Source organism: Dendrobates tinctorius, unplaced genomic scaffold, assembly GCF_039654945.1.
Source record: "Dendrobates tinctorius isolate UK_male_01 unplaced genomic scaffold, ASM3965494v1 ptg000232l, whole genome shotgun sequence".
Lineage (NCBI taxonomy): Eukaryota > Metazoa > Chordata > Amphibia > Anura > Dendrobatidae > Dendrobates > Dendrobates tinctorius.
The window spans coordinates 6,485,128-6,513,018 of NW_027361899.1; the positions used below are offsets into that span (position 1 = coordinate 6,485,128).

A 27,891-nucleotide genomic window follows, 5' to 3' on the forward strand; every position below is an offset into this window, starting at 1 on the left:
TCTTTTTCCTCCAATATTTTGTCTTTTACGGTTTTGGTTCTCGTGTTTTTTTTCTATATTCCTTTCTTCCTCCTCTTTATCTTGTTTTATGTCTTGCTGTTGTTCCACTCTCTCTTTTGTTTCTTGCTTTTCATGTCTTTATTTTCTTTTTCTTCCAGATCTTTTCCTCTTCAGATTTTTTTCTTCTCTAGCATCGGTTGACCTTCAGGCTGCGTTCACACGTTCAGGTTTTTTCGCATTTTCGCGGCTGTTTTTACCACGCGATTTTGGCGCGAAAAAACAGCATCCCATGCAATACTATGGGATTCCGCAATGCTGTGCTAATGCTGCGGATTTTCCCATGGCGGAATTGCATCGCGGAAAAATCCACAGCAGGCTCATTAATTTGCGGAATGGTGGCAATTCCGCCCACATAGGAATGCATTGTTCTGCTTACTTTCCGCATGTAGCTGTGCCCACATGCCCACCATGCGAAAAGTAAGCAGAACATTTGCGGATGGAGAGGAGACTGTCCTCCGGGCTGTAGGTACCATATCCCTGTAAAAAATAGAATTAAAATAAAAAAATCGGGTTATATTCACCTTCCGACGTCCCGCGCAGCGTCCCCAGGCTTCAGCAATACATGCAGCAGGTCCCGTTCCCAGTAATGCATTGCGATGACCTTTGCTGACGTCACGCCTTGCGATACTGTAGCGGTCTTGCGAGACTGCGACGTCATCAAAGGTCATTGCCGCAATGCATCGCTGGGAACGGGAGCTGCCGGAGCATCGAGGAGGCGTGGGAATGCTGCGCGGGACATCAGAAGGTGAATAAAGCACGATTTTTTGTTTTTTTTATTATTTTTAATATTAGATCTTTTTACTACTGATGCCGCATAGGCGGCCTCAATAGTAAAAAGTTGGTCATACTCGTCAGACACTATGTTTGACGAGTGTGACCATCCTGTCAATCAGTTCTACAAGCGATGCTACAGATCACTTGGAAAACGTTAGCATTCTGCAAGCTATTTATGCTTGTAAATCGCTAGGTTTTGCACGGGAAAATCGCGAGAATTTAAAATGCGATTTTCCCATGGAATGGAATTCCGGAATTCTCGCGGTAACTTCCGTGGGAGTTCCGCTATGTGTGAACTTAGCCTCACAGGTTTTTTTTTTGGCTTTTTTGTATTGTATTATTAGTAAATATCTTCTATGAAATAACCTGATTTATGTTTTTCCTCTGTCACCTACTAGAAATGTTTAAATAAATTGACAATTGGTTGTTGCTAACAACAGCTACAAATCTGTTATGTTGGGTGTTTTACACAAGGGATCACACCAGATACTGAGAGCAAGGGTTCACATACTTTTACCGCTTACAGATGAGGGATATTGGAGCATTTTCCTCAGTAATACAATGACAAAGTCGAATATTCCTGCCTCAGTTGTTTGATTTGGTTCTTTATTGACTTTTATGATTGTGTGAAAATTTCATGTAGTTTTTGGTCAAATTTATGTAGAAATATGCAGAATTCTGAAGTGTTCACAATACTTTCAAGCCCCACTGCCGATCTTTCCTGCCGATACGCCATCAACGTAGGAGATGGGGCAGAGTCGCCGGTCTCTGTTCTGTGCTCTTCACCTATTAGGCGTCATCAGTATTTGGTCAGTGTTTTTCATCAATGTTTGTATGTAACAAATCATGAGTGGAACCTACAGAGAAAAATGATAAGGACAGTGAGGAAAACCGTATCATTTACTTGTGATCTAAACGATCCATGTGGATTCTTGTATGCGGCATACGTGGCGGCACAATTGACACTATGGGGCTCCCGGAGCTTGTTCTGCTGCGCAGACTCCTTGTGAGCAGCTCTGTCCGGACTGGGAGTGACGCCGCTCTCTGTTCTCTCTGTTGGAAGTCCCAGCGCACAATTAGGCAGAGTGTTACCGTCATCATATGGTTTCCATAAATCAGGAGAAGATGTGAAGAAATGAGACTTTGCAATATTTGTAATTATGGGAGAGCGTAATGTTTCTCCTGGTGAAGAGTGATATGTCAAGCCTGACATGCCAAGATGAGGAGACTTTTAAGCCTTGCATGAGGCTGTGGGAAATTAAATATGCAAATTGTCTCTTCAGAGGACTAGAACTCTAGCGCCACCTATTGGAAGTAGCAAAAATCAATATCGACCCTCTAACGAGCCTTGTGACAAGACTCAGGATATGAGACAGTATCGCGCTGTTCACCCTTTCGCAGCCGCTTGTTCCTATTTCCCTGGATTTAGGATCTCTTACATTTTCGTGTTTCAGAATCTCTGGAGAACCCAAATACTTATCCAGAATAAAACAGCAAAACGCAGACTGGTAGGAAGGAGAAGAGGGGGATGCAGCTGCAGGTTGTTGAAGTACCGTAAAAGGGAGAAACGGGAGGAGCCAGCAGCGAAAAGGAAAAAGACCCTAATGTGGGTTTCAGATGACTTTTATGCTTCACATCTGAGGGATCATGCAGGCGTCCATGAGTCTCGGCCAGATCACAGACTGCAGTGCACAGACTGACCGCAGGTCTCCTGGAGTAGGACAACATTATAGAAATACAGGTGCATCTCACAAAATGAGAATATCCTCAAAAAGTGAAGTTATTTAACTTCTTCAATACATAAAGTGACTCTCCTCTATTCTATAGTCATTACACACAGAGTGATCTATGTCACGGGTTTATTTCTGGTAATGTTGATGATTATGGCTTACAGCCAATGAAAACCCAAAAGTCATTATCTCAGGAAATTAGAATACTTTATAACACCAGCCTGAAAAGTGATTGTAAAATCTGAAATGTATGATCAGTAAATGCACTCAGTACTTGGTCGGGCTCCTTCTGCATCAATTACGGCATCAATGCGGTGTGGCATGGAGGTGATCAGCCTGTGGCACTGCTGAGGGGTTATGGAAGCCCAGGTTGCTTTGATCGCAGCCTTCAGCTCGTCTGCATTGTTGGGTCTGGTGTCTCTCATCTTCCTCTTGACAATACTCCATAGATTCTCTATGGGGTTAAGGTCAGGCGAGTTTGCTGCCAATCAAGCCCAGTGATACTATTGTGTGTACACCAGGTATTGGTACTTTTGCCAGTGTGGACAGGGGCCAAGTCCTGCTGGAGAATGGCATTCCCATCTCCATAAAGCTTGTCGGCAGAGGGAAGCATGAAGAGCTCTAAAATGTCCAGGTAGACGGCTGCGCTGACTTTGGTCTTGATAAAGCACAGTGGACCTACACCAGCAGATGACATGGCTCCCCAAACCATCACTGACGGTGGAGACTTCACACAATTGATTGTGCAGGGGTCCCTCCCTCTATTTGAATCACCAGTAAGTATTTGCACAGTTTTCTCTTTATTAATGTGGCGTTGCCTATGGCTCTATATACTATTAGCACTATCCTAGCACTTTATTTTTCAGCCCTCGCTGCACCATTATATGATATACTTGGAAGCACTATTATGTATTGTTGTTAATTTAGATACCGCCAGGCATGCTTTAGCCTTAATTTTTATGGAGATTTATATATTGTTTTATGCCACTTTCACATCTCTTCCATTATATCTGAGGCATTTTTATTGGAGAATATAATTACTGGTGTTTTATATTTTGTCTGTGGATTCCCCGCTTCTCCTGCTTCGGCAGATTTTATTGTTATTTTTACTATATATGTATTCTGATTTAAATAAAAATATTTATTGGTATAAAATACTCATTCTTCCTCCTTGTCCTAATTGACTTATGGGGTTTTGCTAAGTACTAAGTAAAACTTTCTGGCCAAATTTGACCCAAGTTACCACCCGAGGTTCAGCAGACGGGTAACCTGAAGTCTTACTTGTGCCAGACGTTGGCTGAGACATTGCGGCCCGGTGTGTGGAGCGGCCATCAGTTACCTCTTCTGTATGTTCATTGCATCCATTGTATCCGTTCCTTCTCGTAGATTTAGGGATGAGTCCGTGCCTGGAACTTGTCATGATGATGACGCTTCTTATAATGGAGAACATGACGACGGCAGACAGGAGGCAGCAATTTGTCCAGACCCGGCTTCAGATGGAATTTCATTAGGATTGAATTCTGCATTTTCAGATAGAAATTCATTAGTCTGATAGATGAACCCCAAAACCCATCAATCCCACAGATAGTGATGAGAATGGAGCGGTGGTCCGGTGCCATAAGCCTACGGCGGTGTTATATTGATCCGGATCTGATTTATGGGGAACATTCCAGTAATGAAGAGAAGCAAATGTTTACTTTAAATCATTTTGGGAATTTCATTTCATATTTTATGCAGGAGACACTTCACAAGAAGAAACAGTGAAAAAAAGAGTTAGAAAAATGTCTTTAGGACAATAATATTAGAAATGAGCCTTCAATATCAATTGTGAATGGACAGGAGAATCTGCTGTTATTACTGTGGCACATGTCCTTTCCTTGTCGTTCTCTTGTTCTTCTCTTGTCCTTCTCTTGTTCTTCTCTTGACGTTCTCTTGACGTTCTCTTGACGTTCTCTTGACGTTCTCTTGACGTTCTCTTGTCCTTCTCTTGTCCTTCTCTTGTCCTTCTCTTGTCCTTCTCTTGTCCTCTTGTTCTTCTCTTGTCCTTCTCTTGTCCTTCTCTTGTCCTTCTCTTGATCTTCTCTTGTCCTTCTCTTCTTCTCTTGTTTTTCTCTTGTCGTTCTCTTGTTCTTCTCTTGTCCTTCTCTTGATCTTCTCTTGATCTTCTCTTGATCTTCTCTTGATCTTCTCTTGTCCTTCTCTTCTCTTGTTTTTCTCTTGTCCTTCTCTTGTTCTTCTCTTGTCCTTCTCTTCTTCTCTTGTCGTTCTCTTGTTCTTCTCTTGTCCTTCTCTTGTTCTTATCTTGTCGTTCTCTTGTTCTTCTCTTGATCATCTCTTGTCCTTCTCTTGTTCTTCTCTTGTTCTTCTCTTGTTCTTCTCTTGTTCTTCTCTTGTCCTTCTCTAGTTCTTCTCTTGTCCTTCTCTAGTTCTTCTCTTGATCTTCTCTAGTTCTTCTCTTGTCCTTCTCTTGTTCTTCTCTTGTCCTTCTCTTGTTCTTCTCTAGATCTTCTCTTGTCGTTCTCTTGTTCTTCTCTTGTCTTTCTCTTGTCCTTCTCTTGTCCTTCTCTTGTGGTTCTCTTGTGGTTCTCTTGTTCTTCTCTTGTTCTTCTCTTGTTCTTCTCTTGATCATCTCTTGTCCTTCTCTTGTTCTTCTCTTGTTCTTCTCTTGTTCTTCTCTTGTTCTTCTCTTGTCCTTCTCTAGTTCTTCTCTTGTCCTTCTCTAGTTCTTCTCTTGATCTTCTCTAGTTCTTCTCTTGTCCTTCTCTTGTTCTTCTCTTGTCCTTCTCTTGTTCTTCTCTAGATCTTCTCTTGTCGTTCTCTTGTTCTTCTCTTGTTCTTCTCTTGTCTTTCTCTTGTCCTTCTCTTGTCCTTCTCTTGTGGTTCTCTTGTCGTTCTCTTGTTCTTCTCTTGTTCTTCTCTTGTCTTTCTCTTGTCCTTCTCTTGTCCTTCTCTTGTGGTTCTCTTGTGGTTCTCTTGTTCTTCTCTTGTTCTTCTCTTGTTCTTCTCTTGTTCTTCTCTTGATCTTCTCTTGATCTTCTCTTGTCCTTCTCTTCTTCTCTTGTTCTTCTCTTGTTCTTCTCTTGTTCTTCTCTTGTTCTTCTCTTGTCCTTCTCTTGTCCTTCTCTTGTCCTTCTCTTGTCCTTCTCTTGTCCTTCTCCTGTCCGTCTCTTGATCTTCTCTTGATCTTCTCTTGTCCTTCTCTTCTTCTCTTGTTTTTCTCTTGTCGTTCTCTTGTTCTTCTCTTGTCCTTCTCTTGATCTTCTCTTGATCTTCTCTTGTCCTTCTCTTCTCTTGTTTTTCTCTTGTCCTTCTCTTGTTCTTCTCTTGTCCTTCTCTTCTTCTCTTGTCGTTCTCTTGTTCTTCTCTTGTCCTTCTCTTGTTCTTATCTTGTCGTTCTCTTGTCCTTCTCTTGTCCTTCTCTTGTCCTTCTCTTGTCCTTCTCTTGTTCTTCTCTTGTTCTTCTCTTGTCCTTCTCTAGTTCTTCTCTTGTCCTTCTCTAGTTCTCTTGATCTTCTCTTGTCCTTCTCTTCTTCTCTTGTTCTTCTCTTGTCGTTCTCTTGTCCTTCTCTTGTTCTTCTCTTGTCCTTCTCTTGTTCTTCTCTAGATCTTCTCTTGTCGTTCTCTTGTTCTTCTCTTGTTCTTCTCTTGTCCTTCTCTTGTCCTTCTCTTGTCCTTCTCTTGTCCTTCTCTTGTGGTTCTCTTGTGGTTCTCTTGTTCTTCTCTTGATCTTCTCTTGATCTTCTCTTGTCCTTCTCTTGTCCTTCTCTTGTTCTTCTCTTGTTCTTCTCTTGTTCTTCTCTTGACGTTCTCTTGACGTTCTCTTGTCCTTCTCTTGTTCTTCTCTTGTTCTTCTCTTGTCCTTCTCTTGTTCTCTTGTCCTTCTCTAGTTCTTCTCTTGATCTTCTCTTGATCTTCTCTTGTCCTTCTCTTCTTCTCTTGTTCTTCTCTTGTCGTTCTCTTGTTCTTCTCTTGTCCTTCTCTTGTTCTTCTCTTGTTCTTCTCTTGATCTTTTCTTGTCCTTCTCTTGATCTTCTCTTGATCTTCTCTTGTCCTTCTCTTCTCTTGTTTTTCTCTTGTCCTTCTCTTGTTCTTCTCTTGTCCTTCTCTTCTTCTCTGGTTGTTCTCTTGTTCTTCTCTTGTAATTCTCTTGTTCTTATCTTGTCGTTCTCTTGTTCTTCTCTTGATCATCTCTTGTCCTTCTCTTGTTCTTCTCTTGTCCTTCTCTAGTTCTGCTCTTGATCTTCTCTTGATCTTCTCTTGTCCTTCTCTTCTTCTCTTGTTCTTCTCTTGTCGTTCTCTTGTTCTTCTCTTGTCCTTCTCTTGTTCTTCTCTTGTCCTTCTTTTGTTCTTCTCTTGATCTTCTCTTGTCGTTCTCTTGTTCTTCTCTTGTTCTTCTCTTGTCCTTCTCTTGTGGTTCTCTTGTCCTTCTCTTGTCCTTCTCTTGTCCTTCTCTTGTCCTTCTCTTGTTCTTCTCTTGTTCTTCTCTTGATCTTCTCTTGATCTTCTCTTGTCCTTCTCTTCTTCTCTTGTTCTTCTCTTGTCGTTCTCTTGTTCTTCTCTTGTCCTTCTCTTGTTCTTGTCTTGTCGTTCTCTTGTTCTTCTCTTGTTCTTGTCTTGTCGTTCTCTTGTTCTTCTCTTGATCTTCTCTTGTCGTTCTCTTGTTCTTCTCTTGTTCTCTTGTTCTTCTCTTGTCCTTCTCTTGTCCTTCGCTTGATCTTCTCTTGTCCTTCTCTTGTCCTTCGCTTGATCTTCTCTTGTCCTTCTCTTCTTCTTCTCTTGGTCTTCTCTTGTCATTCTCTTGGTCTTCTCTTGTCCTTCTCTTGTTCTTGTCTTGTCGTTCTCTTACCCTTCTCTTGATTTTCTCTTGTTTATCTCAAGATCTTCTCTTGTTCTTCTTTTGATCTTCTCTTGTTCTTCTCTTGTTCATCTCATGATCTTCTCTTGTTCTTCTCTAGTTCTTCTCATGATCTTCTCTTGTTCTTCTCTTGTTCTTCTTTTGTTTTTCTCTTGTTCTTCTCTCTCCATTCACAGCGTCCACTTCTCTTCTCTCTACTTCTTTTCTTTGTGTCTCTTCTCTGAAAGGTCAGATTCAATTGTCTTTCTTCTTCTCTTTATCTCCAAGGTCCGCTAACAAGTCTTCCTCCTGATACTGATCTTGGCTTCTGATTTTCATCCTTAGTTGCTTGTCTCACTCTGTTCTCTCTTCTTCATGCTCACTACTTCAATAACTTGTATTTTTCTACAGATATTAAAATTATTGTTGTTGACTGTTTCATCTTTTCCTCCTTTTATACTATATCTTGTTTTTCTTTGATTTTGCTTTTGCTCTTTTATTCTATAACTCTGCTCTTTTTTCTGATGACTTTCTATATCGGTTCGTCTTATGATAATTTCTATACATACTGTATACTCTAGTGACGTTCTATATCTCTGTTTTTCTACAATTGACTTTCTATAATTCTGCCCTTCTAACAATAATGTTCTTTATGTTTTCTTCTTTTGGTGACTTTCTAAATCTGTTCTTCCAATGACTGTGTATAACGCTGCTCTTTCTCAGATTTTCATTCTTAATATCTGCAGATCTTCTGATGACTTTCCATCAGTCTTCTCTTCCTCCATTGAAGTTTTATACCTTCTTCAATGACTTCCGTACCTTGGATCTTTTTCTGATGATTTTCTATAACTTTGCTCAACTTTCACAAACTTTCTATACAATAACTCTGGTCTTTCAATGACTTCCTATAACATTCCTTAATCTTACTTTTCTTTTAAGACTTTCCATATCTCTGCTCTTCCTATGGCTTTCTATAACTCTGCTCTTCCTCTGATTCCTCTCAATAACTCTTCTCATCTTCTGATGACAGAGTTATAGAAAGGAGTCAGAGGAAGAGCAGAGTTATAGAAAGTCATCATCATTTATATCTTCCTTTGCAGATGTCTCTTCTTTCTCTCCATTTTTCTTGCACTCACAGACTGTCTCTCTGTTTTCTCATAGGGGTGCCGATGCTGTTCGTCCTCCCGTGGGGTGTAGTCAAGTACCTGTATGAAGATGATGGGTGTGTTCATGTTCTTGTTGCCCCTCGTCGTTCCTCCTGGGTGGGATTGAGTCTTTTATGTACCGGGGTTTACATGTAGCAGATGCTCCTGGGCCCTGACGTCTGAGGGGCCAAACGCTCCAAGAAGAAGCCTTATAAATGGCTGATGGCAGGCGCGGGCCCCGGACAGATTGAGTATTCAGGAGCTGCAGCAGATAATGGGCCGGGGGTCTGTGTCTATGGCGTCTATGTGCGGTAACAAGCAAATACTGAGACGGAGCCCCCCATGATAACGACTGTTGCCTCCACTACAGTGGCTCTCCCAGATTCATGAGTGGAAGGTGTGAATAGTTGGACAGTACTAAAATGACGGATTGCTGCGTCTGCTCTTCATCCACAAGCAGCGCCACTCTTGTCTATAGGCCGCGTTTAGTATTGCAGCTTGTCCTCTCTCACATGTCTTTATATAATTGAGAGACAGAAAGACTTAAGATGCTCATAAATCTTAGATATCGATCACTCTCAACACCTCCCTACATTCGCAAGGAGGAGGAGAAAGTGGAAAAAATCTCTGCCAGACCTCACTGACTCCTCTCTACCCACCAGACTCCCCCCTGTCCTCCTTCAGACTCCGCTATCCTCATCCTCCAGGTTCATCTGTTATCTTCCTCCAGACTCCTCTGTCCTCCTTCTTCTGACTTCTCTGTCCCCCTCTTCCAGCCTTCTCTGTCTTCTTCCTCCAGACTCTTTTGTTGTCCTCCTCCAGACTCCTCTGTTCTTCTCCTCCAGCCTACTCTATCCTTTTCCTCCAGACTCATCTTTCCTCCTCCTCCATACTCCTCTGTCCTCTTCCTCCAGGCTCCTCTGTCCTCTTCCTCCAGGCTCCTCTGTCCTCCTCCTCCAGGCTCTTCTGTTCTCCTTCAGGTTTTTCTGTCCTCCTCCTCTAGCCTCATCTATCCAATGCACACACCTAATCATTGGATCCAGGGTCCGCTCCTTCTCACATAATGTCAGGAGGCCGCACTAAACTTTTTGTTGTTGGTGCAGGACATACATGAGCCGACATGGGGGGGTGGGAGGGAATCTTTATCCTGCATCCAGCTGTGGAGCACTTAATCTACTATAACAAAGTGTCCTCTATTAACCCTTCCCAATCTCTTCACTGCTTTATACAAATGAAATCATTAGTATTTGTACAATATATCATCATCCTGCGCCCCCCGAGGACCGGACCCCTGTGTACCCTCCTCAGTAATTAATTAGTAGTGATGAAGATCGCCTTATCGCCACTATGTCAAGGCCCGGGAGAGGAGGCGTAATTACATCTCTGCGCCAAGCGATTCTGTGGCAGTTGATAATCAGTGACATAATCCTCATCAATCATCCGCCCGCTGCCTGCTCGCGAATAATCCCGCTCTCGGCTCCATTACTATGTGCTCAGTGTCCTCAGCCACAAAAGCGTCAATCACAAGGAGACGTCACCATCCAGATCTCCATTCTTTCTTTATTTTCCCCATGTTTTTTCTCTGCCGTTCTTCATTCATTAACTTGTTTTTTCCCTCTACTGTTACTCTATTTTCTTCCATTCCTTTCTTTCTTTTTTCTTTTCTTTATCTACTTCCTTCCTCACTTTCTCTCTTTTCCTACCTTCTTTCCAGTGTTCTTTTCTTCCTTCCTTTGGATTTTTCCCTTTTCCTTACTTCCCTTCTTCTATCTTTTCTTTTTTTTTCTTCCTCTCCCTTCCTTCTTTCCTTCCTTCCTTCCTTCCTTCCTTCCTTCCTTCCTCAATCCTTCCTCTCCCTTTCAGGCACAATTCCATCGCTCCTTCTCTCCTTCCCCCTCCATCCCTTCCTTCCTCCTCTTTTTTCTTTCTTTCTTTCGTTCTTCTTTTCTTCCTTCCTCCCACACTTCCCCTCTCTCTCCTTTTCTTTGCTCTCTTCCTTTTTTCTTCCTTCTTTCTTCCCTCCTTTTCCCCCTCTTTTCGTCTTTGCTTTTCCGTTTCCTCTATTATTCAGCTTGTCGGTGTCTTCTGTAGAAAAATAAAAATGAATCAGTTCGTAAAGAAAACGTATGTAACTTTCTAAAGATTTTTGCCTTGATTTTTCAAGACTTGCTCTTTATACGTCGATCTTGAGGAAAGCAGTAAGATGCACCAAATTCAATCATTCATTTTTAATTGTTCACCTCTTAATGAATTCGGCACATCTTTCAGTTGCCGTGCAAGACCACAAGAAATATCATCCTGTCGGGGCTGCAGCACATTTCTGACATAGTTTGTCACTTGTGTGAAGTAAATTAAGATGAATTTGTGGGTCGCACTCGACCACAACCATTTGACTAAGCTACACCCACTTTTTAATGTTGTCATTGTTGGACAAAACTGTCATGAGAACACCAAAAGGCACAACATTTTTCAACAACTCTGAGAAAACTATTGGGTGAATTGGGGGTCTTTGCAATGACTTTCCTCTCTGTTTTCAGCATCTCTGCTTGCTGTCATAGAATCATAGAACGTTATAGTTGGAAGGGACCTCCAGGTGCAGGATTCACTAAACCATCTCAGACAGATGTCTGTTCCACTTATTGATCACCCTCACTGTCAAAAAGATTTTTTTTATATCTAATCAGTATCTTCTCCCTTTCAGTTTCATTCCATTGCTTCTCATGTTTCCATGTGCAGATGAGAATAATGATGATCCCTCTACAATGTGACAGCCCTTCACAAATTTGTAGACAGCTATTAAGTCTCCTCTCAGCCTTCTTTTTTGCAAGGTAAACTTTCCCAGATCATTTAACCGTTCCTTGTAGGACATACTTTGCAGTCCACTCACCATCCTGGTCACTCCTCTCTGAACTTGTTCCAGTTTTTCAATGTCTTTGTTTTATAATGTAGTGCCCAGAACTGGACACAGTATTCCAGATGAGGTCTGACCAAAAAGGAGTAGAGGGGGACAATGACGTCACGTGATCTAGACTGTATGCTACTTTTAATACCTCCGAGAACTGTCTTTACCTTTTTTGCTGCTGCATCACACTGTTGACTCATGTGCAGCCTGTGATCTATTAGTATACCCAAGTCTTTTTTCACACGTGCTGTTGCTTAGTTCTATTCCTCCCATTCTGTAGATGTAATTTTCATTTTTCTTTTCCAGATGTAGAATCTTGCATTTCTCCCTCATAAATACCATTCTATTAGTCACTGCCAATTGTTCAAGCTTCTCTAGATTCTTCTGAATCCTTCTCTAGTGTTAGCTATCTCTCCTAGCTTTGCATTGTCTTCAAATTTAATCAGTTTACCTTAAGTTCCCTTATCTAGATCATTTATAAAAAGTTTGAACAACACTGGGGCCAGGACAGAGAATTGTGGCACCCCACTTGCAACACTGGGGGCAGGAGAGAACCTTGTGGTCCCCATTTGTAACACTGGGAGCAGGACAGAGCCTTGTGGTACCCCACTTGTAACACTGGGGCCAGGACAGAGCCTTGTGGTACCCCATATGAAACATTTTTCTAATTGGATGTGCAACCATTTATTACCACTCTTTGAGTACGATCCACCTAACCGTAGCCTTGTCAATCCCATACTTGGTCATTTTTTCAATAAGGATAGTATGAGATACTTTATCAAATGCTTTGCTGAAGTCGAGATTTACTATATCTACCACATTTCCCTAATCCACCCAGTCAGTGATTCCATCATAGGAAATTAGATTAGTCTGATATGACTTGTTTGCTACAAACCCATGCTGGCTCTGGTTAATTACTGTAGTCCTATCCAAGTACTTACATACATGCTGTTTAATAATTTGTTCACAGATCTTTCCTTATATGTAGAAGTAAGGCTCATTGGCTTGTAATTTCCTGGCTCCATTTTCTCTCCTTTTTGATTATAGAGACAACATTTGCCCTTCTCCCTAGAGATTCCGAAAACGGTAAACTGAATATATCAGTTGTTGCCGAACTTTTAAAGTACGAAGAAGACTTTAGTGGTTTAATGATATTGTAAGGAAAGTTCTTTGTTATTCCAAACCCAGCGCCGCTCTATGGCTGTGTGTGGTATTACAGCTTAGCTCCGTAAAGCAGAGAGCTGCATCACAGGTGATAGGAAAATAAGCATTTGCACTGCACCTCCCTAAATATTGCAGACGGCGGGGTAGGGGCAGCTGACTTTCCTCCATTGCCCCCGTCACATAGTGATAGTTCCTTACTAATTAAAACGTACAGGATTTACTCTTTGTACCATTTCTTTTAACTACTTTCAGTCAGAGCGTTAACCTCCCATAATGTGACTGTAGAGGCAGCTGCCGCCATCTCTGGGGAAAGATATAAACCAGGCGACTGCTACCGGGTGCAGCTGTTCTGCCGAAGGTTCATTCAAGCCTCGTCTTCTGTGTGTTCCCACTTAATGGCATCATAATAGCTCCGACTGCACAAAAGGGTAACGCAGAGCTGAACGGCTGAACTGGCGCGTTTCTCCGGCGGTATAAATCACGTCAGGTACAGCAGTGCGGAGCGGCCATGTGAGTGGCACCGAGTAGTTGCAGCGTCAACCCGTCAGACAACATAACAGACACGGCACAATCATCACAAGTGGATGGACGCCATTCGTTCACGGTCAGCGTCTGAGCAAAACACGTTCATCTCTGACTCAGCCATCGAGTAATCGGAGACGTCTGAATTTGGGCTTTTAAGTCGTAATAATAAATCATTGTTGTTTCTCTGTAGCTGCTGGACTCGTAATTACAATATGAACTACTGGCTCATCATCCGCCTGCCGATCCTCATCGCGATCGGGGTGAGTTGTACAAAGTGACACATTGCAGCTCTCTAGTCGTTTTTTTACCATCAAGGTGATAAATTGTCTCCACTGCTTTCATTTAGTGATTTCCGCTACTGGGAAAGTTGGGAGACAAACAATATGGCTGCCACAGAAGTTGTCAGAATATTCTTTCCACCTGTCCCATACAGAAAAAAGCAAAAGTCTGGAATCCACAAACTCTGTGACTCTAAATTTATGCTGAGATTTACAGTTCCCTGACCAGAGAAGAACAAACCATTGACATGTATTGTCAATTTTTCTTACCCCACCCTGGACCCATTGACAATAATTATAAGGCTATGTTCACATGTTACATTTTGGCTGTGTTTTTTTTTGCAGGCAAAATCTGCTTTCTTGTTATTTAAAAGTTGCTTACAAAAACAAGATTTGGCTGAGTTTTTACTGAAGTGTTTTTGTTGTCTCTTATGCCTGATGATAAAGTTTAGTGGCCCTAAAAAAGCCTGATTTCACTTCCTAATTCTTAGGTTTTTGCACCAAAAATGCAGAAAAACTGATACCTGCTTTTTTTTCTGCATTATTGCACTTACCCATTGTTTTCTATGGGAGAAAAACTGCTGAAAGAAATGACACGCAGCAGTTTGCAAAAAAGCAGCAGTTTTCTAAATCAGTCAGACAAAAAAAACAATGTGTGCACGTGAGAATTCTGAAATCTCACAGACTTTGCTGATACTGTGAAACATAGCTTTAAATTTGTACAAAAAAGCCACAAAATAACAGAACAAAAACGCAACTTGTGAACATAACCATATAGTGGACAATAACTTTAAATACAATAGAACGTCACTAAATACAAATTCAATGCACAAAAACAAAACAGCAGGATGACAACCCGACGAGAACTTCATTGTCATTTGTCAGCCATTTAAGTTGGCTTCCAGCTTTCTCAGGAACAAATGCAACTGAAAAAAACTAAACAGACACTTGAAATTGAACATATGTATAAAAATGTTTTAAAGGCGCAGATTTAGCAATTCAAATCTCCTGGAGAGAAATAGGATGATATTTTACCTGCAGAAATGATTAGTGGGGCGCTCCCTGTATACAGAGAATAACTTTCTGTCTGCAGCCACCACTAGGGGGAGCTCCCTGTATGCAGAGATACATGATAAGATCCTGTATGCAGTCACCAGTAGGGGGAGCTCCCTGTATACAGAGATACATGATAAGATCCTGTCTGCAGCCACCACTAGGGGGAGGTCCCTGTGTACAGAGATACATTATTATTATTATTATTATTATTATTATGCATTTATATAGCGCCATTTATTCCATGGCGCTTTAAATGTGAAAAGGGGAAATATAGACAAGTATAATAAACATGTGTAAGACAAGGGACACGCAAGTACATAAGGAGAGGGGACCCTGCCCGCGAGGGCTCACAGTCTACAGATACATGATAAAATCCTGTCTGCGGCCACCACTAGGGGGAGCTCCCTGTATACAGAGATACATGATAAGATTCTGTCTGCAGCCACCACTAGTGGGAGCTCCCTGTATACAGAGATACATAATAAGATCCTGTCTGCAGCCACCACTAGGGGGAGTTCCCTGTATACAGAGATACATGATAAGATCCTGTCTGCAGCCACCACTAGGGGGAGCTCCCTGTATACAAAGATAGTTTGCTCTTGTGCTTCCTCTAGTGTTGGCTCCAGGTTGAATATCACCATGTAGCTCTCGGTCTGAGCAGGGTATTTAGTTTTCTCTATTAGTTGGACAAAGCCCTGAGGTGTAATACACAGCTCAGGCAAAAATTAAGAGACCGCTGCATAATGTTCAGTTTGTCTGATTTTTCTCTTTATGTTTTTGAGTAAAATGGAAATTGCTCTTTTAATCTATAAACTACTAACAACATGTCTCCGAATTTCCAAGCAGCAAATTTTGTATTTATTTTCCGAAAATGAGAAATGGTAAAAATAACAAAAAAAAATGTAATGTTTGCCTCAAATAATGCAAAGAAAGCAAGCTCACAATCATTTAGAAACAACAATACTAATGTTTTACCTCAGGAAGAGTTCAGAGATCAATATTCTGTGGGATCCCCATGATTGTTAATCCCAGCTTTCCTGCATCTTGGCTGCTTTCCTCCAGTCTCTCACACGGCTTTTGGGTGACCTTATGCCGCTCCTGGTACACACATGTCAGCAGTTCTTCTTCGTCTGATGGCTTGTGACGCTCCATCTTCCTCTTGATTACATTCCAGAGGTTCTCAGTGGGGTTCAGGTCTGGAGATTGGGCGGCCATGACAGGGGTTTGATGTGGGGGTCCTTCATCCACACATTGATGACCTAGCTGTGTGGCATGGCGCATTGTCCTCAGAGTTGGGGAACGTTGCCTGAGCAGAAGGAATCAGCTATTTTTCCAGGATAACCTTGTAAGCGGCTTGATTCATACGTCCTTCACAAAGATTAACCTGCCCAATTCCAGCCTTGCTGAAGTGGGTCGCCCTCCCAGGGCTGTGGGGTACTCGGTACTGGGCCGGTATCAGTCTGATGTGTCACAGCAGCAGTGACCCGGACCGTGGCCCTGGGCGCCCAAGTAATAGGAAGATGTGAATGGTGGAATGTAGTTAGATGAATAGTTTGTGACGCCACCTGTGGTGCTCGGCAAGGGAGGTGTTAAGCCGACGCTGCAGACAGATCCGCTGGGACTGATGGTGTGGTGCAGCAAAGATGTAAAAGCTCCCCACAGGCGAAGCTGTAGTCCCAGGGCAGTGTAGATGTGGTTGGCACGGGGATGTAGCGGTGCCGGAAAGGTAGGAAGCAGACAAGACACAGCGGGTGCAATTTCTGTACCTTGATAACTGCAGTCCAGGGTCCTGATTACATATGGTATTGGAGCAGGCTAGCCTGGAAGCAGCTCAGGGATTCTCTCTCAGCAGACGGGCTGTGCAGTCTCCTTACTAGCGCTTATTCGAATGAAGTACTCCCTGTACTGAGTTACACTGGAGTTCCTCCGGACAGATGTTCTCAAGAACCTCACTTGCACGGCAGACAGCTGTAGCCTTTCTCGGGGACTACTCTCTCCTGAGTCCTGGCTCACTATCCAAGCTGCTGTTGTGCCCTCAAGTCTTGGATGGGAGTAGGGCATTTACAGCCTCCTACTCCTCTGGTGTCTGTTGCAGGACCGTTAGTATCCGTACAACCGTGGAGACCAGGCTCCATTTCATGCGCTCTCTCCAGAGATGAGCTCGTCCTCTCAGCTCAATCTCAGCACTCCTTCCACACGTCTGCACACTTCACCCTCCGCAGACTAACTACCCACTCCTTCCTCCTGGCCCTCAGAGAGCACTCCTCCCCTTAATCCCGGTTCAGAGTTCCCCCTGCTGGCCTGGAGTGGAACTGTGTTGCATGCATAGATTGACTGCGAGAGAGAGACCCATCATTGCCTCCAAGCCCCTAGAGGAAGGCAAAGCCACTGTGGCGACCATACCCTTGGGGCGCCACAGAAGCATCCCCAGATCATCACAGATCCTCCACCAAATTTCACAGTGGGTGCAAGACACTGTGGCTTGTACGCCTCTCCAGGTCTCCGTCTAACCATTAGACGACCAGGTGTTGGGCAAAGCTGAAAATTAGACTCATCAGAGAAGATTACCTTACTCCAGTCCTCTATGGTACAATCCTTATAGTCTTTGGCAAACTTCAGCCTGGCTCTCCTTTGCTTCTCACTGATGAAAGGCTTTTCCCTACCTTTACATGACTTGAGCCCTGCCTTTAGGAGCCTGTTACAAACTGTTCTTGCCGTGCACTTCACCCCAGCTGCCATTTGCCATTCCTTTTGTAGGTCACTTGATGTCATCCTGCGGTTGCTGAGTGACATTCGAATAAGATGACGGTCATCCCGGTCAGTGGAGAGTTGTTTTTGCCCTCTGCCGGTCTGTAGCTTTGTTGTCCCCAATGTCTGCTGCTTGACATTGTTGTAATGGAGTGCCATCTTAGAAATTTTAAGGATGGAGGCAACATGACGCTCACTGTATCCCTCTGCTAGTAAAGCCAGAACTGAGCCCTTCTTTTCCTCACTCAAGACTTTTCTTTTCAGCTCCTTTGGCATGGTTAAGAGTTATTTTTTCATTCCTATTACTTTTGGGATATTACCAGCACTTGTTTTGCCATCCAGCTTGTCCTATTGCAGGAGGACTGTGAACACCACAGCAGGGTTTCTTCTACTTTCCTTCATTAAATAAGATTTGGTTCAGGTGATCACCTAATCAGAAGCACAGTAAGTAGAATGAGGTGGACTCCGGTTGGAATTCAGCTGACACTGGAATGGAATGGCTGTCAGACATGGAGAGAAGCCGATTTTTAATAAACTGTGCAGTGGGCTCTTCATTTTTGACAGAGTTGTATATTGGGAAGCAGCACAGACGGTGATAGTTTTCTGTGTGATACATATTGTTATTCTGTATACAGGTGAATTTCGTCATCTTTATCCGGGTGATCTGTATCATCATTTCAAAGCTGCAGGCGAATCTGATGTGTAGATCAGACACCAAGTGCCGGTAAGTGACTCATTTTATATGGACGCCATTATATCTGCATCTTGTCGGCCTACGTACATTACTAAACCAGATTGCATCATCTTCTATCATCTCTGTCCCGACTCCTCACCCTTCCTGCTGACCTTCCTAATCTTCTGGAGTTGCATCTCCCTCGTGGACATTTTGCAGGTTCCCCATTTTTCGTGCGATGACGGTTTTTGCTGTGATGAAGCCGATGGCAGTGACATCACCGGGCAGAATCGTCTATAACCGCTCAGAACTTTCTGGAGAAATTGTTGGCCGTGTGTTATTCCATCTATCCCGAGTTTTCATCACCAAGGTGGAGAGATCCATTACTGGACCACATCTTGGTTCTGCCTGGAGCGTCGAGCTCTATTCCTTGGTGTGTGGCCATCCCTGCACCATAATGTCTCCCGCAGAATAGGACTTTATTTCATTGGACGCAGAAGAGACCGGAAAATAGGGGACCAGTCACACCGACTGATGGACACAGCGGAGCGAGAGGAGACCATGGAAACAGGCGGACTTGTAGGCTGAGAGGGAGGCAAAGTAACCGCAGTAAAGGGAATAAAGCCGAAATGTGACATGACAGTGATACATTGTTACACATCACACTAATCATCAGTTGGAAATGTGCTGCCGAAAGAACAGACAGAAATCACCCCACAACCTCGACCTTCTCCTGCACCATGTCCCATGATTTACTAATAGAAGAGATGGATTCCCGGAAAGTGACGTACGCTGAGAACTGCTGCAGTTCGTCACAATGTAACAGTTAATGGTGTAGGGATCTCGCTGTACAAATCCCTCTTATCTTCTGTAATGAAGCCGTAATGCAAAAGTCACCGCCCGGACATCAATCCCGAGGCGACTCCGCGCTCTGCTGACGGCACACTTTACCGTACAGACGCTCCCAGATCACGGCGGTAATGGCCGGGTTATGGGCTCTAATCTGCGGTAATGGAGATGGAGCGAGAACGTCGATAATGACACTTGTGTGAAAGAAATGGAGAAGATGACAAGGATCATATCCAGCACAGAAATAAATATCTGATGAGGGAATTGTGCTGAAGCCGCAGGAAGCGAAGACGACGGCTCATCACCGTCACCGCACCGGCAGCAGGAATACGGCTCTGTTCACATAGAGTTTTGTAAAGGTGTTTTTTAAAAGAGGTTATGAAAACACCAGGTGGAAGAAAAGAACGTGCGGGGGGCTTCATGTGTGAAGAGGATCCGAAAGGAAACCGTCCATCCGTCCATCACAACGTGGAGAATCATTCAGGAAAAGAAATTCTCCAAAACCTCCCCAAAAATAGGAAAGGTTCCCGCCTAAAGGGTGGAAGGTTGCACCACTGCCTCTCCTGTCCGAGCACACTCCGCTCCTGAAATACCTGCTGTTTCCACCGTATAACTTTGCATTCTGTTGCATTCTTGCAGATGAGCACAAATAATGCCCTGAAATACTCTGTGCTGCTGGAGGAGAGATTTTTTGCTAACATGTAATTACACTCTCCTCCGAAAATACTCTGTGCAGCTGATAGCTTCTGCCTATAGCAGGTGTCACTGCGGGGCCCTGTAAGGCTACTTTCACACATCAGGTTTTCGGCGTCAGGCGCGATCCGGCGTCGTGCCGGAACGCCGGATCCGGCAAATGTTTCGTAAAACCGGATGTGACGGATCCGGTTTTCTGCCGGATCCGTCTTTTTCTTGACAGACAAAACCGGATCCGTCTCATCCGGTTCATCCGTTTTTCTATCCGTTTTTCGAAGGATTACGCCGGATCCGGTTTTTAAAATTGACCCTTGTGGCCTTCCGAACGAGATTGGCTACTGGAAAACTATATATAGCATGTTCCTACAGCCCTTCTTTGACAGGTTGTAGAGGAGAAAGTGCAGGTTGGAGAGAAGAGCAAGTGACTGGCGAAGATGGATGTTGTCATTGGAAATATTTTGAAGAATTTGGCGGATTTTATAGCGGAGGCGAATCGTTTGAGGGTGATTGTTCTGGAGAAGGAGAGAGCGAGACAGCGGCGCATCAGGCATCGTAGACGACGTTTGTGGATCCACCCCATCACAGCCAAGAGAATGACGCGTGGGGTCTATTCTACACTCTGCATGGACCTTCGACGAAACCCGGAGAAATTTTTTGGATATGTTCGGATGAAAATGGAGAATTTTGATTACTTGGTGGAGCGCATTGCACACCGCATAAGAAAAGCGGACACCTATTGCCGCTTCTCTGTTTCACCCGCAGAGCGTCTGATGGTGACTTTAAGGTAAGCCACATTTATTGGATATGCTCGCATCAGAGCACACTTTCACTGCAATCTTGTTGGTGGTAGTTTGTATCTCCAAGTGTTATAGCTCAGTTTTGGTAGGTAATGCTGTGATTTAAAACTAATTTATTGTTTTTTAATTCCCCACAGATTTCTTGCAACTGGAGAATCCCTTTCGTCACTGCATTTCCAGTACAGACTCGGGATTTCCACCATATCTGGAATTGTGAAGTACACATGCCGTGCACTGTGGGACTCCTTAGCTGAAGAGTTTTTACCAGAGCCCACAACAGAGAGGTGGATTGAAATTGCTGACAAGTTTCAACAGATATGTCAGTTTCCCAACTGCTTGGGCGCTGTGTACGGGAAACATATCCGCATTGTAAAGCCAGCCGGATCGGGATCGGAATATTTCAATTACAAGAAATATTTTTCAGTTGTCCTCATGGCCATCGCTGACGCGGAATACAAATTTATTGCGGTTGATATTGGGGCCTATGGCCGCTCCAATGACTCTCAAGTTTTCAAACTGTCTGCCATGGGGCGTAAACTGTATGGAAACACCTTCCAGTTCCCACCACCTAGACCGCTGCCGCAAACATCTGGTCCACCTATGCCATTTGTCTGTGTAGGGGATGAAGCCTTCCAGCTGTCAGAACACCTTTTGAAACCGTACTCTAGCAGAGGATTGACAAGACCAAAACGCATTTTTAATTACCGCCTCACAAGAGCAAGAAGAATGGTTGAATGTACCTTTGGTATTCTGACAGCCAAATGGCGGGTCCTATTGACTGCGATCAACCTCAAGACAGAAACTGTGGACGAGGTGATCAAAGCGTGCGTGGTACTCCACAATTTTGTTATCTGCAAGGAACCCATTTCCATTGAGGACACCTCTGAAGAAACCACCTTGCAAGATTACCATGACATTACCACTAGAAGTTCTGTGACGGTTTCAGTAATGAGGGACAATTTTGCACTATACTTTATGTCACCTCAAGGCAGAGTACACTGGCAGGATGACAGAGTGTGAAAGATTTGTGCCCTAACCAAACTTGTGTACCTTCTGTACCAACAGTATATACCTTTGCCAACCAAAGTTGGCTATCTTGTCATGGTCTCTATTTTTAGCTTTAGGCCACAGGTGTGTACCTGGTTGTGTTTTATGCAAAGTATTTCACCTTTTAACAAAAGTTGTGTACATTGTTATGAAATCACCAACAATAAACACAACTTTTTAGGTGAAATACTTTGCTTCAAACACAACCAGGAACACAACTGTGGCAAAAAGCTAAAATTTACCCACAGTTATATACCTAGTTTTGAATACCATTTCACCTTTTAAATACCCTGTATTTAACCTTTTTCGCCGCAGAAAGAAATGACAGACAACCAGTGTAAAATAATTTAACTTTTATTGAAAAATGTTTTTTTTAGTAAACTTTTTTAAAATTTTAATAAACTTGTTTAATAAAGCTTTGAAACCATAAAACTGGTCATTTTTATTTAAATACACACATTATAAATCTGTGTAGTGTGGGGTGGAAATACTGCTGGAGGGGCTGCGGGACACTTCGACACTGGGAGTGTGGAGAGAGGACTGGGATCGTGGTGGGGAAGGAACAGTTAGAGGTGAAGGTGTGGAAAAAACTACAGAATGGGTGGACATGTGGGAAGCAGAAGAGGTGGTGGGCGGTGGAGTGGAGGGTTGGGCAGGGACTGTAGGAGCAGATGATGTTGATGGCAAGTTGTATGGGGAAGGAGTTTGGTACGGGGCAGGTTGCTGGAAGTGGGGAGATGTCTGGTACGGGGCAGGTTGCTGGAAGTGGGGAGATGTCTGGTACGGGGCAGGTTGCTGGAAGTGGGGAGATGTCTGGTACGGGGCAGGTTGCTGGAAGTGGGGAGGTTGCTGGTACTGGGGAGTTTGCAGGTACTGGGGAGGTTGCTGGTACTGGGGAGGTTGCTGGTGCTGGGGAGGTTGCTGGTGCTGGGGAGGTTGCTGGTGCTGGGGAGGTGGATGGTGCTGAGGAGGTGGATGGTGCTGGGGAGGTGGATGGTATGTAATAGGAGGGGGAGGATGGAAAGTGGCTGGAGGGGGTGTAGATGTAATAGGAGGGGGAGGATGGAAAGTGGCTGGAGGGGGTGCAGGTGGAGGAACTACTGTGGTGGGAGGTGGAGGTTGGGAGGTAACTTGCTGGAGAGCAGCGTGGCATGAATGCATTACATGCATCTGCTGGGTAGGAGATAGTGTTGCCATGCGCTCCACAACAGACCTGAAAAAGGTGTGGTTTGGCGAAGATCTTGCTTCTGAATGCATGGTTTGCAGAAGTGTCTTCACCTCCAGAATGCTGGAGTTGATCTGCTGAAAGCCTGCGGAGATTTGCTCTGACAAGACTTTTAGACAGTTCTGGAAAGATGCATTCAGATGCAAGAACTCTGGCGCATAAGTCTTTTCCTGACCCCTCTGCCGCTGCCGCCCAGTACCCGCAGGTGTACTAGAGGTGGCAGGGGCAGAAGGGTGGGGTAAAGGGAAAGCGATCTCCTCACCAGCAGCTTCATGTAATGTAGGCGGCCACGATGCTCCTGTGCTGGTGGATGGGACAGATGGGTCGAATGTGTGGGAAGGCTGGGAAGGTGCAGATGTACCGGGGCGGTCGAAGTGTCCCTCGGTGCCGGTCTCCTCATGGATCGCCTCAGAAGGGTCCAATCGTGCAGGCTCCCGAGTGCTGCTCACCGTGCTGTGGAATAAAGAGAAAAAAAAACAATTAAAATACTGACATGGTATGGCCCTGGCTGAAAAAAAATTTTACATCTAACATTTTTTTTCACATGTGGTGTGTAATATTTACCTTCTGGTGACCATTGTTTCCCGGAGGAATGACAGGGCTTCTGCGTACTTGTACTTGCTCCTGCGTCCTCCAGATCCACTCGGGGCCCGCATCTCTTTATTGAACTCCTTCTTGAAACGATCCCTCACAGACCGCCACCGATTCACAATTCTGTTCCCTGAAACGAGAAAGGACAAAGTGGTTAGTATACAACATCAGTGTTTCCCAAACTCCAGTCCTCATGGTCCCCAGGGGTCATGTTTTCAGGATTTCCATAGTAAATAGAAATCCTGAACACATGATCCGTGGGGACCACGAGGACTGGAGTTCGGGAAACACTGGTTTACATCAAGCAACCGGTACTGTATATACTTACGCTCTGTAATCTGGGCCCGAGCTTCGAGGTCCTCCCAGCGGCCCACAAGGAGCGAACAGATTTCCTCCCAGAGTCGTCGGGTAACGATCAGGTCAGCGTGGCGGCGGTCAGCCATATTCCAGAGCGGCTCCCTTTCTCTGACGAGATCGATGAGGTGGTCCACATCGAGTCCTCCATCCTCACCGTCAGAGTCGGGAGCACGCTGTGAAGGCTGTTAAAGAAAAAGACAAAAATAACATAATTGGCCTCCACAAAAGAAATGAAATAAAAAGTGCAAAAAAACAAAGCAAAAATATTTATACTTACACGCTGGTGACCGCCGCGTTGCTGTCGCCGACGACCCTGGGAGGCACTGCGAGGACCTCTTGGCCGAGCACCAGATTGGGAAGACTAGAGAAGAAAACAAAAAATGTTATGTCTTTGGATGTAGGCATTTGTTTGCTGTGTGTGGTCTGCAGAACATTGTTTTCTATGTGTTGTGTGTAGTGTGATGTTGTGTTTCTGCGTTTGATGCAAAAAACTTACCAATTGTGAGCCCACTCCAGGTGTCTGTCCACCCCTTCCTTCTTCTTCTGGGAGCTCCTCTTCATCTTGTGATTCCTGTTTTGAAATAAAAGGCAATGAATAGACATATATTACAGAGATGATGGATTTTGGAAATAAAAACTTACCGTCAAACGCTGAAGATGCGAGGGAGGGCTCCCAGAAGATGATGTGCTGTCTTCCTGGTGGCCACACTCCATGCCTGTGGGTGGTGTTCCAGCTGCTGCCATTGCTGCTGCTGCTGCATCTATTGGGCGGCTGTTGAATAAAGAGAAACAAAGGGCCAATGAATATCTTGATATTCCATGGCCCTAGTTTGGAGGAATGGGGGATTTGATAATTACCGTCTCTCATCTGCTGCTGGCCTCCCCTCCTCAGCATGTTCCATTTGCTGCTCCATTTGGGGTGGTGGTGGTGCTGATGGTGCTGCAGTGGTCTCCTGCCTTCTCCTGCTTCGCTTGGTTGCTTTCTTGGGTGGCATGTTGGGTGTGGCTGTGGGTCCCACTGTCTTGCTTTTATATACAGTCATGACCAAAAGTATTGACACCCCTGCATTTCTGTCAGATAATACTCAGTTTCTTCCTGAAAATGATTGCAAACACAAATTCTTTGTTATTATTCTCTTCATTTAATTTGTCTTAAATGAAAAAACACAAAAAGAATTGTCCTAAAGCCAAATTGGATATAATTCCACACCAAACTTAAAAAAGAGGGTGGACAAAAGTATTGGCACTGTTCGAAAAATCATGTGATGCTTCTCTAATTTGTGTAATTAACAGCACCTGTAACTTACCTGTGGCACCTAACAGGTGTTGGCAATAACTAAATCACACTTGCAGCCAGTTGACATGGATTAAAGTTGACTCAACCTCTGTCCTGTGTCCTTGTGTGTACCACATTGAGCATGGAGAAAAGAAAGAAGACCAAAGAACTGTCTGAGGACTTGAGAAACCAAATTGTGATGAAGCATGAGCAATCTCAAGGCTACAAGTCCATCTCCAAAGACCTGAATGTTCCTGTGTCTACCGTGCGCAGTGTCATCAAGAAGTTTAAAGCCCATGGCACTGTGGCTAACCTCCCTAGATGTGGACGGAAAAGAAAAATTGACAAGAGATTTCAACGCAAGATTGTGCGGATGTTGGATAAAGAACCTCCACTAACATCCAAACAAGTTCAAGCTGCCCTGCAGTCCGAGGGTACAACGGTGTCAACCCGTACTATCCGTCGGCATCTGAATGAAAAGGGACTGTATGGTAGGAGACCCAGGAAGACTCCACTTCTTACCCCGAGACATAAAAAAGCCAGGCTGGAGTTTGCCAAAACTTACCTGAAAAAGCCTAAAACATTTTGGAAGAATGTTCTCTGGTCAGATGAGACAAAAGTAGAGCTTTTAGGGCAAAAGCATCAACATAGAGTTTACAGGAGAAAAAAGAGGCATTCAAAGAAAATTACACGGTCCCTACAGTCAAACATGGCGGAGGTTCCCTGATGTTTTGGGGTTGCTTTGCTGCCTCTGGCACTGGACTGCTTGACCGTGTGCATGGCATTATGAAGTCAGAAGACTACCAACAAATTTTGCAGCATAATTTAGAGCCCAGTGTGAGAAAGCTGGGTCTACCTCAGAGGTCATGGGTCTTCCAGCAGGACAATAACCCAAAACACACTTCAAAAAGCACTAGAAAATGGTTTGAGAGGAAGCACTGGAGACTTCTAAGGTGTCCAGCAATGAGTCCAGACCTGAATCCCATAGAACACTTGTGGAGAGATCTAAAAATGGCAGTTTGGAGAAGGGACCCTTCAAATATCAGGGACCTGGAGTAGTTTGCCAAAGAAGAATGGTCTAAAATTCCAGAAGAGCATTGTAAGAAACTCATTGATGGTTACCGGAAGCGGTTGGTCACAGTTATTTTGGCTAAAGGTTGTGCAATCAAGTATTAGGCTGAGGGTGCCAATACTTTTGTCCGGCCCATTTTTGGAGTTTTGTGTGAAATGATCAATGTTTTGCTTTTTGCTTCATTCTATTTTGTGTTTTTTCATTTAAGACAAATTAAATGAAGATAATAATACCAAAGAATTTGTGTTTGCAATCATTTTCAGGAAGAAACTGAATATTATCTGACAGAATTGCAGGGGTGTCAATACCTTTGGCCATGACTGTATGTCTTGTGGGCAGAGCTACTGAGCATGCTCAGACCAAAAAACCGGATCCGGCGCATTGCGGCGCTCATAGGCTTTCATTGTGTGAAAAAGCCGGATGCGCCGGATCCGGCGTGTCCGGCTTTTTCGCCGGAGACAAAAAACGTTACAGTAGCCGTTTTTTCCAGACGCCGGATCGCGACACATTGCCAGATCCGGCGAAAACCGGATGAAACACATGGCCATCCGGCGCGATCCGGCGCAAATGCAAGTCAATGGGGGGGAAACCGGATCCGGCATTGCATTTCGCCGGATCCGGTTTCTGTCAAAAGCGCCGGATTGCGCCTGAAGGTGAAAACCTGATGTGTGAAAGAGGCCTAACTCTCAGTCTGTAACCTCCGCCAAGATCAGAGCAGTCTTATTCTAATTCTGGCTCACTTACTGGGCTTCTTGCTGTAGTTTTGATTTCATTCTTGCATCTCATGCAGCTCTGTTAGTCGTCTCACTGAAGAGCTCCAGCAATAAAGACTGTGAGACTGATGAGCGCCTGCTGGACCTGCCCCTTCCAATGAATGGCAGCTCTCTATCCTGAGCTCAGAGTATTCAGAAAGCTGTCAATCACATGTGTGGGGGTGAGGCGGGTTAGGCACTGCTCATAGCTGAGAGGACTGGATGAGCTGCAGCAGGTAAGACCCATAGAAATAGAAACCTAGCTTTACCTTCAATATTCATTCAATTATTCAATTTCAGCCCCTTGATGTGTAGTTTACAACCTGATCCAAGTCTCAGATTTTTTACTTTTGTATTGTATGTGAGGTCTGTGTGTTTCTCCCAGTAATATAGGTTGGATGTGAGGTCTGTGTGTCTCTCCCAGTAATACAGGCTGGATGTGAGCTCTGTGTGTCTCTCCCAGTAATATAGGCTGGATGTGAGGTCTGTGTGTCTCTCCCAGTAATACAGGCTGGATGTGAGGTCTGTGTGTCTCTCCCAGTAATATAGGCTGGATGTGAGGTCTGTGTGTCTCTCCCAGTAATATAGGCTGGATGTGAGGTCTGTGTGTCTCTCCCAGTAATACAGGCTGGATGTGAGATCTGTGTCTCTCCCAGTAATACAGGCTGGATGTGAGGTCTGTGTGTCTCTCCCAGTAATACAGGCTGAATGTGAGATCTGTGTGTCTCCCAGTAGTACAGGCTGGATGTGAGGTCTGTGTGTCTCTCTCAGTAATATAGGCTGGATGTGAGGTCTATGTGTCTCTCCCAGTAATATAGGCTGGATGTGAGGTCTGTGTGTCTCTCTCAGTAATATAGGCTGGATGTGAGGTCTGTGTGTCTCTCTCAGTAATATAGGCTGGATGTGAGGTCTGTGTGTCTCTCCCAGTAATATAGGCTGGATGTAATGTCTATGTGTCTCTGAGTAATATAGGGTGGAGGTGAGCTCTGTGTGTATCTCACGGTAATAAAGGCAGGATGTGATCTCTGTATGTCTTTCCTAGTAAGGCTGGAGTCACATTAGCGATTTTAAAATCGGTCTGATTTTGATGCAGGAGAGTCGGACGAGTGTAATGCAAATGTCATGCTTTTTTTATGCGTGTACAATGCGATTTTTCACACCTAGCATCCGATTTACATCCGAATGCTGTGTGATTGCTATCTGACTGCAATGCAATCATAACATGAGCTTTTACATAGAGAAATTCTATAAGTCATTTACACATCGTTTTCAAAGGAAATATTCAATTCATGTGCTGCATACAGTAATATCACAATGTGACAGGTTAGAATAGAATAGATAAA

General features: G+C 44.1%; 3 protein-coding genes across 3 annotated transcripts in view; 2 read left to right on the plus strand and 1 right to left on the minus strand.

The window, feature by feature from the left end:
• GLP1R (glucagon like peptide 1 receptor) overlaps positions 1 to 8,829 on the plus strand; it is a 322,308-nt gene extending 313,479 nt beyond the window's left edge. The window contains exon 8 of the mRNA XM_073556283.1: positions 8,560 to 8,829. Coding sequence (XP_073412384.1) covers positions 8,560 to 8,699 — 140 coding nt within the window. The 3' untranslated portion in view covers positions 8,700 to 8,829. The remainder of the gene's footprint in view (positions 1 to 8,559) is intronic.
• LOC141060137 (uncharacterized) lies at positions 5,187 to 7,775 on the minus strand. The gene is given in 4 exon segments (XM_073556420.1): positions 5,187 to 6,577; positions 6,580 to 6,677; positions 6,723 to 7,427; positions 7,757 to 7,775. Coding segments are annotated over 4 exon segments (2,094 nt in total). The 3' UTR covers positions 5,187 to 5,305.
• A 3,518-nt stretch (positions 8,830 to 12,347) lies between the features above and the next one.
• Positions 12,348 to 27,891, plus strand: part of LOC141060025 (glucagon-like peptide 1 receptor) — a 31,732-nt gene continuing 16,188 nt past the window's right edge. Inside the window, exons 1-2 of the mRNA XM_073556284.1 lie at positions 12,348 to 13,394; positions 17,852 to 17,940. Coding sequence (XP_073412385.1) covers positions 13,347 to 13,394; positions 17,852 to 17,940 — 137 coding nt within the window. The 5' untranslated portion in view covers positions 12,348 to 13,346. The remainder of the gene's footprint in view (positions 13,395 to 17,851; positions 17,941 to 27,891) is intronic.